Consider the following 13,643-nt stretch of genomic DNA (forward strand, 5'->3'; position numbering starts at 1 on the left):
TGCAGTAGAACCAGGAAGACGTTGCTTTAATTGAAACAAAAAGTTTTATTACCAAACTAGTTTGTATAAAACACAGTTATACATGATTTTTGTAAGTTTGTAATAAAACAATGTGAAAAGGCAGTAGTAAAAGTTTTCTTTTTCTTCAAAAGGCAGCAGCTTGTAAAATAAATAGCTACCCTTTTGCGTTTGGACAATAGCTGCATAAACTTTGTTCACTTTGAACAATTGTTTAATAACATTATTAATACATTAGCGAAGTTTCTATAAAAAAGTAAGACACGTCGGTGCTAAAGTACATCCGGAGGCATTTCCAAGTCCTTTACAAAACCACATGACAAAAACATGGCAGTTGTAAGGTCATTTTGACTACGCATTTAGATATGAAGAGGTAATAAGCATTACATATCCTTTAAAAAGTTATCAAGATATACACATTTTAAACCATTTGTACAAAAAAGTCTATAAATTTCTCTGTCTCTTATATACAAAAATAGCTTAATATATCCCCAAAACTGGTTAGGATTGATACAAATAGATATTTTTTTATATAATAAAAAGTTCACAAGAAAAAATTGGAAGCATCTTATGATGGGGATGGTAGGAAGGAAGTGGATGAAGGAGAGAGAGACGTCAGAGGATTCTTTGAATACAGCATAGTTTTGATTTTCAAAATCTCCACAAGTACTAGGCAACAGGAGTGTCCTTTGCATACTTATTTAAGAGCAAGTCCCACTGAATCTAGTAAGCATACACAGGATTCGTCTGAACAGCTGCAGTCCTAAAGCCATATACTTGGGAAGAAGTCCCACTGAATGCTGTGGGGCTTCCTTCTGAGTAAGTATGCTAGGATTGCACTGTGTTTTGTATCCAGAAAGCTGCAAGTGAAACAGTCTTTCCAAAAGAAGCAATACTGTATTATTTCAACAAAACGGGAAGCTCATTGCTCTGTTGAAGATGTATATGATGTATATAGGCAGTGTTGTTTAACTTTGGGGGTACTGAATAGGCAGATTGTTGCTCTTGGGCCTCCTGTTGCTACCAAGCCCATTGTGCAGCCTGATCCTATGCATGTGAATGTCACTAAGGCTGCACGCTTATCTGGGAGTAGTTGAGTCCCATTCTGTTAAATGGGGCTAACTTCCAAGTAAACATACATAGAATTGGGCTGCATGTCTCTTCAAAACAGCCTGGAGTGCAAAGGCAGAATCAGGGAGTGCTTCCGGTTTCTTGCAAATGCAGTCAAACTCATTCTGTGCTTCACTGTCTTGACTTTTCTTCCTTTCCATAATGGGAAGAAAACAGATGCAACCGTTTTCCAGCAAGTCCTGTAACAACATAAGGAGAGAGAGGTCAGCATTAAGGCTTAATCCAAGTTTGTGACAAGGACACAATTGCTTTTGGCATGCCAGCTCCATTAAGTGATCATTCTGCTCAGAAAGGCACACCCGCTTCACAGCAAGGCCTACAATTCTGTTACGTTGAATTATTTGGATTTAACTCAAAGATGCTTCTGAGTAAATTATTCGGGACTGCAGTGTAGATCCCAGTGACTTCAATGGGTACAATTCCCAAGTCCTGAACACGCTTACAGTAGTGCATATTAACTCACAAAAAGTCCCATTATGATAAATGGGGCTTCTTCCCCAGAAAGTGTGCGTAAGGCTTCAGTCCTAAATCTTACTAGAGAGAAAGTCCCACTGAACAGTGGCACAGATCCCACTAGACTGGACTGCATTTAAGATTTAGTAATCACAGTCACACTGGCGTGATGGACCTCAAGGCAGTGTACATAGTACTGCCCAAGCAGTCTCCCATCCAGGCACTGGCTAGACATGGGATCTAGGTGATCTCACACAGTGTCCCTTGACCACAGTCCTAGTCCTGTTAGCTTCCACAGAACTGGCATCCAGACATATTTGGAATGAAGCCCCATTAAGAGTTTTATATCATAATATAGGTCTATTGGCCCTCTCATGGGACATAGCAGGAAGTTAAACCAATGGAATATTCTTCTGAGCTATTATTATTTTGAGTACCAATTGGCAGCAATCCAAGTGTGCTGGCTTACGGTTTATCATGGTTTTGTTGCTGCTCTTTAGTGTTTTGATTCATATAGACAAAATATCATTGTGATATACATCAGATGGTGAATGGGAAATAAATAAATAAATAAAAGTTAAGGGCAGTATTGACCTAGCTGCTCAGTGAGATCCCAGTTGAAGGCTACAAACCGTTTTCCAGGCCTACTGCATATTAGGCATTTTGTTGACTACAGAAGCCCAAACTTGGAATCAGACTATGTAATACACAAGCCACTTAGGCCAGTGTTGTCTCACTGGCAGATCCTACTAAAGTTGACCACTACACTGACTTCCAGAAGTACTTCTGGAGCACTTGGTTATTTGCAGTTTTGTAATTACCGTAAATAGGGCCAGTCCAAAGTAGATTCCACCTCCCCACCCCCCAATAGGGCACTCAGAATGTATCTCAGTATTGAACATTGAATAAAGAGAGAAAAAGAAAAGAGAAGCATAGGCACCCTACACTCCATTTGCCATGGACCAAGAGGGCTCTTTTTTCACCTGGTGCCCAAGTAGGGCAAGTGGTCCATGGACTGCAACCTACCACTCTGGAGATAAGCCACTGAGCTCAGTGGGACACAGGTCACTCAACTCCCATCAATTTTAATGAGACTGTGTCCTCCACTCCTAAGCTCTTGTTAGGTGCATTTGCACATGCTTGTCCTTCCCCTGTCAAATTTGTTTTGATTGTAACCTCCTTGGGGCAGCGGCCTTGCCTTTCCTCACTCCGACGAGTGCCACGTGCACTGATTGTAATGGAAAAATAGTCAGTATAAAGCATGAGGCTCTTAATCACAGGATTGTGGGTTCAAGTCCCACCTTGGGCAAAACGATCCCTGCAGTGCAGAGGCGGGTTGGGCTAGATGACCCTCTGGGTCCCCCTTCCAACTCTATGGTTCTATGCAGGGGGTTGCACTAATGACCCTTGGGGTCTCGTCCAGCTCTAAGGTTCTAGAAAAGAACAAACCCTTCTTCCTTTACAACCTGCCAGCAACGGAGCCCCGCCACGACCCCCTCCCCACTCCCCCCCCCCGGAGAAGCTGCTTCAGCCAAACCCACCTGCTGCCAAGCCAGCGCCAAGAGGGCCTCCGGGGCCTCTCAGAACCAGTTGGTGAAGTCTAGGAGCTCCTGCTCTTCGGGGCTGAGGGGATCGTAGGACCCTTCGTCCGAGGAGTAGGAGGAGACGGGCGAGCCCGCCATGGAGTTCATGTCGTTGGGGTAATTGGGGGAGATGGTGGGCGAGAGGACGCCCGCCTGGAAGGCGGCGCTGACGGCGTCGTGCTCGTCGAGCAGCTGCTGCAGGGCCCGGATATACTCGACGGCCGAGCGCAGCGTCTCCACTTTGCTCATCTTCTTGTTGGCGGCGCCGTTGGGGACGTGCTCGCGCAGCGTGGCGAAGCCCAGGTTGACCAGCTTCACGCGGTTCCTCTCGCGCTCGTTTCGCCGCGCCACCGCCGCCGGCTGCTGCTGAGGGAGGCTGTAGCCGAAGCCGCTGAAGTTGAGGCGCCGCTTGCAGCGCATCAACTCCGGCGACGACGAGCGAGGGCGCTTCACCTGCGGCTGCGACAGGGGCTTCGGCGCAGCCGCAACAGGCGCTTTGACGCCGCCGGGAGAGGACTGGTGCTGCGGGTGGCCCGCCGACGCCGGGCTGAGCTGCTGCTGCTGCTGCTGCTGCTGCTGCTGCTGCTGCACGCTCTGTGAAGCCGCAACTGCAGCCGCCGCTGCGGCCGCCGCGAAGAAGCAGGCGGGCTGCAGGAAAGGCGCGGTAGGCGGCGGCTGGCTGGCGATGCTGTCCATCTTGGTGGGGCTGGCGCTGGCCATTGGGCGGCCGCAGGGACGAGGAAAGGCGCGAGGCTTTTGCTGGCTTGAGGCGCGGGAAGGAGAATTTGGTTTCTTTTTTTTTAAAAAAAAGAAAGAAAAGAAAGGGAAAAGAAAAAGAAGGGGGAAAAGGCTTGCGGGTGTAGAGAGCGCGAACGAGCTCAGATGGCACCGCTGGCTTTGCCTCCTCCCCTTTCTTTGGAACCGAGGGAGGCTCGTGGCGCTCGCGTGTGCTCAGCCCGCTTCGCCAAACCTCTTTTGCCAAAAACGTCCAGAGATTGTGTCTCTTATAAGGGGCGGCCGGAGCTGGGCTCGCTGTTGCGCCCCCCCCCGCTCGCCCCACGGCCGCCGCCTTTTCTCTTCACACCCTCCCCCCACCCCCGCGCGCTCGCTCGCTCGCGCCGCCTCCTATCGCTGCCTCTACACACACACACACACGCTCGCACGCTCGCTCTGTGCACCTTGCGCCTTCCACACTCCCCGACTTTGCAATGAGTGGCCGCGAGTCGTGGAAGTGCTGCCCGTCTTTTCATGACCGGAATTGGTGTTGGTGTGTAAGAATTAGATGGGAAAAAAAGCACAACACACAGGGGCGCGCGCGCGCGCACACACACACGAGCAAACCCCCGCACACACGCGTGCACGCGCGCTGGACCCAACTCCGCCTCCTCTCCCGCTCCCCCCCCCCGCTCCGCTTGCAAGGTTTGTTGTTGCAAGTGCGTGCGCCCGGCGCGTGCCGTTGGCCCAGCCGCTGAATAAACAATTGGGCTGGGCCACCGCATGTGGGGGGAAGGAGGGAGGGGGCCCAGGCGGCAAAGCGAGCGCTGATTGGCTGAGTTGAAGCCGAGGCGGTAATGAAAGAGGGAGGGGGGCTGTCGAGAAAGGGCGAGGGGGAGGGGTTCCCCGGGCTCCTCACAGAAGCGGGGGGGGGCGCAGCGCCTACCGCGAGCTTTCCTCTCAGGAGCCGCTTTCTGAGGCGGCGAGTTGGGTGGAGGGTCATGGCTGGGGGCGCTTCTTGGGAGACCCCTGCGAGGAGCAGCGAGGTGACAACGGCATGGCCACCACGAGTGAGCGGGGCGGGGGCAGCGGAGAATCGAGAAGCACCAGTCCTTCCTGCGAGACGGAGAGGACGTAGCGACCGCTTGGAGAATGCTGTCAGGCGGCGGGCTTCCGAACGAAGGGGGGCTTCCGTAGTACATGAATACAACAAACAAGACCTGCCAAATGCACGCCTAGTCGTATCCCACTTGCCAGGGAGCTGGGATTGCTCCAGTTCCCTGCCATGTGTGCAGCTGATGGCAAACTTGGATTTGCTACTGTGACAAGTGTGAAATGCCCCTCAGGAGCAGCAACCACAAATCTGAAACCAATTCAGGCATATGAAGATGCTTCACTTTGCATACCCCACCAAATATTCATGAGTGCATAGCTTTTTTATAAGGAAGAGCTCTGGTCAGATCTGCAAACATAATGTAAGGTTCATAAAAAGACGTGCCGGGATGTAGTGGCAAGATTTAAGTGCTAGCCCTGCATATGGCTGTTTAAAATGCAGCCCTCCGGGGATCTGCCTGGTCCTGAATGCCAGGCCATGCCCCTCACCAGCCCTGGTCGTGCTCCTTTCAAGTGCTTTTGCCTAGTGCCTCCTCAAGGACTTTTGTAATAATGCTTCTTCCTTTCCTGGATGGAGAAATGTGAAGCCTCTTTTCCTAGACCCTTTTTGCTCCGACTCCAGTGCTGGATTTAGGGTGATGCAGGCAGTTCCCCTGCAAAGGGCTCCAAGCTGAGGGGACACAAAATTGAGAAGATCCATAACCGAGAAGTTTCTTTGGGAGTGCCAAATTTTGGCCTCTCACAGGGCTCCATATAACGAAAGATTAGCAAAGTCAGCCCCTATGCTTGCCCCACCAATCAATGGCATGCAGCCCCTGGAAGGTTTCCTATGAGGGTCTGCAGCCTTTGGACCAAAAAAGATGCTCCATCCCTGTTAAATGTCAACAGTCCTGGGTACCAGCATTATACTTCTAGAAGCCTCTTCAACAAGACATCTTGGCTTTCTCTAGCTCTTATTTTTAACATAAGAATATTGATGCTGCTGAAAGCACTTAGACAGGTGCTGCGTTTTTATGCCCCCCTGCCCAGGCCTACCATCAGTTTCAGGGGGCAATTTTAGATCAAGAAAACAGCACAGAGGGCCATAGCATCCAGCTCACTTCACTGCATCTTGAGCAAATTGGTAAAGCCCATCAAGGAAATTTAAGTCAAAGCAAAGAAGTTGGGAGATTCAATCAGAGGCCTCTTGTGTCCACATGTCGTGTGGCTCTAAGGCCCAATAATCCCCAATATATATTCCAGACTTAGATGTGCAATGAAATAAACCCCAAAGTGCATTACAATGACTCACCTTGGTATATTTGTATACAGCAATGAGTTTGTAGAAAAGTCCACTTAGTCCATGGCATGCCTGTTGATAGCGGCTAGCCTCTGCTCAATGGAAGCAACTGATGAGAGATTCCCACAACCTACTCAACCATAGGCAGACAACTTTATAAATATGCCCCATAATTGCATGTGTGCTCTTTTGATTAGGTGGGGAGGGGGCTGTTATTTCCCAAATATTTGGAAACAAAGCCTCTTACAACGCACCTGTCTTGCCCAGAATGGTCATCTCTGATTGAGAAGGTGTTTCAAGCCCAGCTTTTCATGGCAGGGACAGCTAGAGGTTTAAGGCAACCTGGGCCATGTGATGCTTGATTGGTGAAGGCCCCATGAAACTCTTTCTATCCTCAACCACCCAGCCACCCACCTGCCTTCTTACTTAGTCCAGGCCAGCTGTGTGTGTGTGGCACTGGCTGTTAAGCTTCTTTCTTTTCCATAGTCTGAAAACTAGGAACTCAGCCCTGGTAGAACTCAACAGGGAGGAGAATAGTGCCTGTCCTTGCCCCCCCCCCCACGCTCTGTTCTAAATCATAGTTGCAGCGCCCCCTGTGCCGCTCAGTGCCCAGTGTGACCGAACCAGTTGTGCTCCCCTAAATCCGCCTCTGAGAACCACTGCCAATAAGTGTAGACAATACTGAGTGAGATGGATCAACAGTTTAACTCAAAATGGTAGCTTTCTGGGTTCCTAGACTATCATCATCCTTGGCCCATTGGCCATGCTAGTTGAGAGGAGCTGGAATCCAATAACAGCTGGGGAGCTTCAGGTTTCTGCCCCTGCCACAAATGAAAGTGTCTAAAAAAGGGCAAGAAACAGCAAGCCATTGGTACATGGGACCCAGTAGGTCCATGCCTCCCCTGCATGACCATAACGGAGGCAGGTCTACCCAGGGATGCTTTGTTCCTGGAGAAAATGCAACATTAGTTTTATCAGCCAGGTGAGGTTTCTAAACTTCTACATTGCTCCGGATCTCTTGTAGGCTTTGCTTAATGATACATTTTAATGATACACCTTCTCTCTCTCTCTCTCTCTCTCTCTCTCTCTCTCTCTCACACACACACACACACACACACACACAGAGCTTATGAATTAGTTTTGTTATCAGGCTTTCTTCTCAAATTACTGATCGGAGTAAAATAGCTATTGAAGTGAAGAGTTATAGGTACCCAATGTGATTTCTCTCTCACACACAGCCTCCTTTCACTAGATCTGCACCTGCAGTTAAGAGTCCTCAATTTCCCCATAATAATAAATATTCCTTTTCTGCTCCCCTTCAAGAAACTCCCGTCATTATTTTGCCCTTGTTTTCTGGTTGTGAACTGCAGGCAGCCACAGGCCCGGGGTCTTTTGACGTTCCTCCCACTCCCCTCTCCATTTTTCTTTTTAAAAACTTCCCTCTGCTTAAAAAAAACCAATATTGCTTTAAAGCTTTCCCCGGCGTGCGCGATGATAAAATGCCCGTCCTTTGGAGAAGCATAACGAAAGTCATTAATTCTACCTAGTTCTTCAAAAGACCCAATACATTTGGAACTTTTTTTTGGGGGGGGAAGGAGGGTCCGATTTGTTACACTCTGTTTTGTTACAGTAGGCAAGCTAGCTTAGGGTCTTAGGCACATGTCTCTGCCTCCCCCTCCCCAAACCTTCCATCTCTAAGAGCGAAAATAAAGTAAAAGGTCTTTCATAGTAAACAAAAAAACAAAACAAAAAACCAGCTTATTCTCGGCATAGAAGACATGAATAGCTGGGAGGGCGGGGGAAAGAGGAGGAGGGGGCACCCTTACAATTTCCATCTCCTCTCTCTCTCTCTGCTGGGTATAGCATTCAAGATCAGTCCAGTATTCAAGAATCAGTCCATTTTTTGCTCAGCAAGAGAGTTTAGAAAAGAAGCGTGGGGTCTATTCAGGGATCTTTCCCCCCTTCACAATTGTGGGGCTTTATGAACCCTATCTTCCATGCCTTGTCAGGGTATTTGCTGGAGCCCAATTAGCGCTTTGTGCTGCAAAGGGTCTTTTGCTGAATCTTTGAGGAGGCAGGAAAAAAGGAGGAGGAGGAGAAAGAGGAGGCGGAGGGGGTGGGGTGGGGAGGACTCTGCTCAAGTCTCCCTCTTATTTTGACGATTTCAGTCATTACTCCGTGTAATAATTAATATGACAACTGGACGCTGAAGTTTGTATAGAAACACCTCGGCAACAGCAGAGAGAGGGAGCGTGCAGTGGGTGGTAACAAGCTAAGGATCACACTGTCCAGGCGCAGGGAGAGAGAGAGAGGGAGAAAAGAAGGAATGCAAAGAAAAGAAAGGAGAAGGAATAATAAAGATAAATAAATAGTTGGCACAACCCGCAGGAAGATAAAGCGAGCTGGAGAGAGAAAAGGAGTTTGAAAAGGGAGAAGGGGGAGGGAAAGGGGGAGAGCACAGAGAAGTTAACTTAAAAAACGGTTTTCTGACTATAACTCTGGATCCTGAAATGTTGTGAATTAAGGGGAAAGAGGGGGAAATTGTTTGAGATTTCCTCCAAAATGGGAAGAGACGCGGAACTTCTGCAGAAAGCTTCCTTCGTGGCAAGGAATGCCCAAACAAACAAACCACACACCAGTAATTCTAAATGGGAGTATTGCGTTTGTTTTTTCTGATTCAAAGTTTCCCTTCAGGGCTGAAACTCCGTCTTTTGGGGGGGGGCGCGCGGCGGAAGGAGGGGAGGCGATCTTTCGAGGAAACGATGGCCAGTCGGACCTCCCGCCTCCCTCCCTCCCTCCCTCCCCACCAACACACACACACACACACAAACACGGGACTTCAGCGAGGTCAGTATTTCACTCTTTCCGAGTTTTCACTTTCCAAATCGGATGACCGTGACATTGACCTCCGTCCGGCCACGATGGACAATCACCCCCCCCCCCGTGGGCCAGCCCTAAATCAATCGTCGCCGTTGTTTTCGAGACTCTTTTTATTAATTTACCATGATTCTTTTTAAAAAAAATTAATTGAAAAGAACGTAGTTACGATGCTCCCCCCCCAGCCATTAAGGGCATAATAAATAATTAGGGAGCCTTAAGCATATTAGCTACAGCTCATGCTAATCAGCGGCCTCGGGTCTCAAACTAACCCGAAGTGACAGGTTTGTTGCATTTAACAGGAGGAGAGCGAGATAGAGATATTCAAAGCTCCCATCCCTCACTCTTTTTTGCAACATATGAGTTGAGAAGTGGGGTGAACACGCTGCAGAGAGCCGTTTGCAAACGTCGACTTCTGGATCAAACCGCATTCCTCGGCTGCTGCCACTATCGCAACTCTAAATTGAACAGCCGTTTCGAGACTGCGTCGCAGATGCAGCCCACGTCTTGGAACATGGGTGGAATATTTTTTTGGGGGGTGTTGTCTCTGAAAACTCGCCCCTCCCCTTTCTACTCCCCCCCCCAGAGGAACCTTCCCCGCGCAAAGGACGCCGGGATCAGGTCGGGGGCAGTTTGCCGACTTGGCTGAGGTCAGTCGTGTGTCCCCATTGTGCGGCCACGTGTCCCGCGTCCATCAGCGGCCAAGGCGGCGAGGCTCCTTGCTGCACGGACGGCGATGGGAGCTCGGCCCGAGGAATCAAGTCGAAGGATTCCCAGCCAGGTTTGCTAGGGAAATCGGATGGTTGGGCGTGCAGATCCACTGGGCAAAAAGCACATTATCTGTCCAGTATTCACAGACTCTAAGAAGCAGACTTTCCCCTCTATTCAGACGTGTGCAATTTCCTGTGGACCAATAAGTCAAATATAATAAGAAATCAAGTTGTGCCCATGCATCGTCCGCAGCTGTGTTGCTTGCTTCCCTTCAATGCAGGCAAAGTGTGACTTGCACTGTGATGCTGCAATATTAGTCTAAATAGGATAAATTGATCTGCAGAGTTTGGGAGCTTTCTTCCTTGCATTGCACCTGGCACGCAAGGGTGCTGGTTCCTTAAATGTCTCCATCCCGAGGTTCAAAGCTCACCCTCTCTATTAGCATTGGCAGGCTTTTTCCAGATCAGACTTCCTTAAAAGTTAGGAACAGGTGAGAAACTGAAGAGGTTTGGGCTCCCAGCCACCATCAGCCTCAACATGTGTGGGCAATGGTCAAGGAAGATGGGAATTGTAGATCTAACTATATTGAGATGGTCACAGGTTCCTCTCCTTTGGTTTTGGAACATGGAAAGTTGTTTTTATACCATGTCTGACCAGTATTGCCAACACTTACTGGCAGCAGTTTTCCAGAGTTTTGGGCATGGTTGCATTGCAGGGGGTTGGACTTGAGGTAGCCTTAGGGAACCTCCCCACTCTATGATTCTATGGTTTTCTGTGATTCCCTGTCCTACCTGGAGGCACAGGGCGATTGAGCCTGATCTGGGACCTTTTGCACGCGCAGCATGTGGTCTATCACTGGGGTGGAGTCAAGGAAAGACGGACTTGGCAACTTGTATAAATCTACGCACAGTCTGGGGACAGTTGATAAAAGAGTGATTCCACCCCCCCTCCTTGATAGTACCAGAACCTGGAATCATCTAACAAAAGTGAATTCCAGGATACACACAGCAAGAAGTACTTATTCACACAACGCACAGATAAACAGCGTAATTTGGTTGTCCAATTTGGGGGTAATGGCCCAATTTAGATGGCTTTAAAATGGGAGTAGAGAACTTCATGCTATGAGTACTGGTCAGGGTGGCTGTGTGCGATCTCCACGGTTAGAGGCAAGATAGGGCAGGATCAAATGCACTTGTTCCATTAGTGCACAGATTTACTGTTTCTCAATGGAACTCCCCCCTTCCTTCCCCAATGTGTGCCCCCTGCCCCCTGCTCTGGAGAACATGGGAGTGCATGGGAGGAAGGGTGTGTGTGACATTGTGTTGTGCAAGCTGAAATCGTTGTACTGACGGAACATCCACATATGCTTTTTTTGAATGCAGCCCATACCTGTGAACACCAGTCACTGGCAGACATTGGGGTGGAGGCCCTCACTGTGTGTTTCCCATAGGCTTCTGACTGGTCTCTGTGAGCAAGAGCAGGGGCGGTTTTAGGGTAGCGCGACTGGTGCTGTCCTGCAAGGGGGGGGCAAAACAATGCTGTAGAACACAGCACAAGAGGCAGGGGGCACCAAATTTTAGTGTTGTACTGACAAAATCTGAGAGCCCAAAGGCTTTTGAATAGCCTTCTGGGGGCCATATGGCAGTGACGGATGGGGCCAGAGTCAACAAATGTGGATCCTGACTTCATGCACCAGGCTGCTTTTTGCATCCCTTTCTACTCCCCACCCAGGCAAGTGTTCAAGGACACAGTAGGGGTGTGGCCTAGGAAATAGGTGTGTCCTGAGGACAGGTAGATGGTTCCCCATCCTTGAGGTTCTCAATCCCTGCCTTGATCTGGCCTTTATGTTTGAAAGGAGGAGGAGAGGAAGGAGTGGAGCCCTGCATTCCCTTCCAAATCCCCAAGAATTAAGCATCACGAAAGGGGGCCTCCTGCCATGATCATAGAATTGTAGATGCTTCTTGTTGGATCATCATCAGCGTAACACCAGTTTCCGGGGAACAGTGGGAGAGGACTGCCATGTTCATGTCCTGCTTGAGGGCTCCCCGAAGCACCTGCTTGGTCACTGTGGGAAGCAAATGCGAGGCTGGATAAGCCTTTGGTCCGGTCCTGCAGGGCTCTTTAAATGTTCTTAGGAGAAGCTATGGAGAAAAAAGCCATGCTGGGAAATAGCCGGCCTGCTGGTGACAAACTGTCCATGTCAGCTTGGTCATATCAGGTGGCCTATGACATTAGTGAAGAAACACTGATATTCCCATAGGCTGTAAGCCAGCACACAGCAGACTACTGATACATCTACATTCAAGTTTGAGGCTTCTATTTCTTAGTTAAGGTGAGGCAGGAAAATGGAAAAGCAACTCTCCCTCATGTCAGATTTTAAACTTCCTTACTGACATTCTCAGCACAGGTGGCCGTTGGCAGTGACACCACAGCTTTCGATTAAAAAATGTAAAATGAGTTGGTCTGTTTTTGATCTGGCCTTGTTACTATCTCCTGAGCTGCAATTTGATCTGCAGCAGTTAGCAGGTGATAAGATTTAGCTCCCATGCCCAGGAAATAGCCACCTACTGTAAAACTCTGTTAAACAGGCAGACTGTTGATTAAAAAATTGTGTCTACTTGGCAACACCAGCCAATGCTGGTCTTACAAGGGAGGTGAAGTAGACGGCGCTCAGGATCCTGTCTTGGATGGCTCTCAACAAAACAAAAACAAACAAACAGATAAATAAGGAACCTATACTGGCAACGCTGACTCAGAAACTCTGCACATACACTAAGCAAAAGAATGAAAAATCACTACCCCCTTCTTTCTCTCCCCTACAACCTCACAATGTCTGTGACAGCAGAGTGTCACACCGAATGTAACTGACCTGTAATAAAGGACCCCATAAATTGAAAACAGAGACGCCGTATGTACGCTTGTTAACTATGAAAACCCTTTAATAAAAACAACTAAAAAACCAAAACAAAGAACTTTCTATTCACTTTACTGAAAGGACTTGAGTTGCAACTAATTTCTGATCAAATGCTTTCATAGGAGAAAATGGAGTCAAGTGTGCTTCTGGTCATTTGGGGAGAAAAGGGGGAACATGGAAGTGTTGGGGTGCTACTCAGTTTGCATGGGAGGCTGATGGGAAAGAGTAGGTGGAGAAACATCCAAGCTTCCCATACTGTCCTTTAACCTGTGCTGGACTGATACTCTGGGTTGCTGACCACTTTTCGTATTTCCTTGGGAAACAAGACATCTTTGTTCATCTCTTTTGCTAAGAAGCATGGCTCTTTGTACCTACCTCTGCCTAAGTTAGAACTAAGACCTTTCCTATCGAGCATGCGTTTTCTTTAAATTTTGCTTTCTTATTTGCCTGACTCAGAGTCTCAGTGTGGAAATATCATTGCCCGCCCACCAACACTGCATGCAAGGTTTTTTGTTTAAATAATCCTGATACAGCTTCAGTCATGAGTACATTGGAGTGGTGTCATAGCCCGGTGGTAGAGCACATGCTTAGCAGGCAAAACCTCTTCAATCTAATCCCTAGCATCTTAATGGAGGACTGAGAAAGACGTTTGCTACTAGCATAAACAGTACTAACTTGATGGACGAATGGTCTGGATCAGTTTAAGGCAGTTTCCTGTGTCCCTAGTTGTGTGTCAATGAGGATGTGCAACCAAATGCACCTTCTGCTGATACGGTAGTGTGGTGCAGATTGACTCCCATCCACATGTGGGTGCATGCTCCCTCTCCTTCCCAACATTTGCCCCGTTGCA

General features: G+C 48.6%; 2 protein-coding genes across 2 annotated transcripts in view; one reads left to right on the forward strand and one right to left on the reverse strand.

The window, feature by feature from the left end:
* Positions 1–4,165, reverse strand: ASCL1 (achaete-scute family bHLH transcription factor 1). Its single transcript, XM_035127835.3, has 2 exons — positions 3,144–4,165; positions 1–1,328 (listed from the first exon to the last, which is right to left on the reverse strand). The coding sequence occupies exon 1, from the start codon at positions 3,903–3,905 to the stop codon at positions 3,183–3,185; it is 723 nt and encodes a 240-aa protein (XP_034983726.3). The 5' UTR covers positions 3,906–4,165; the 3' UTR covers positions 1–1,328; positions 3,144–3,182.
* A 5,581-nt stretch (positions 4,166–9,746) lies between these two features.
* The window catches only part of PAH (phenylalanine hydroxylase), a 42,547-nt gene continuing 38,650 nt past the window's right edge, over positions 9,747–13,643 (forward strand). Inside the window, exon 1 of the mRNA XM_088676757.1 lies at positions 9,747–9,949. Coding sequence (XP_088532883.1) covers positions 9,905–9,949 — 45 coding nt within the window. The 5' untranslated portion in view covers positions 9,747–9,904. The remainder of the gene's footprint in view (positions 9,950–13,643) is intronic.

Source organism: Zootoca vivipara, chromosome 9, assembly GCF_965207765.1.
Source record: "Zootoca vivipara chromosome 9, rZooViv2.hap1.1, whole genome shotgun sequence".
In the NCBI taxonomy this organism is placed as follows: domain Eukaryota; kingdom Metazoa; phylum Chordata; class Lepidosauria; order Squamata; family Lacertidae; genus Zootoca; species Zootoca vivipara.

What these genes read in the sequence shown, in the direction of transcription:
- ASCL1 (XM_035127835.3), bottom strand. Translation starts at nt 3,905, where the DNA reads ATGGCCAGCGCCAGCCCCACCAAGATGGACAGCATCGCCAGCCAGCCG.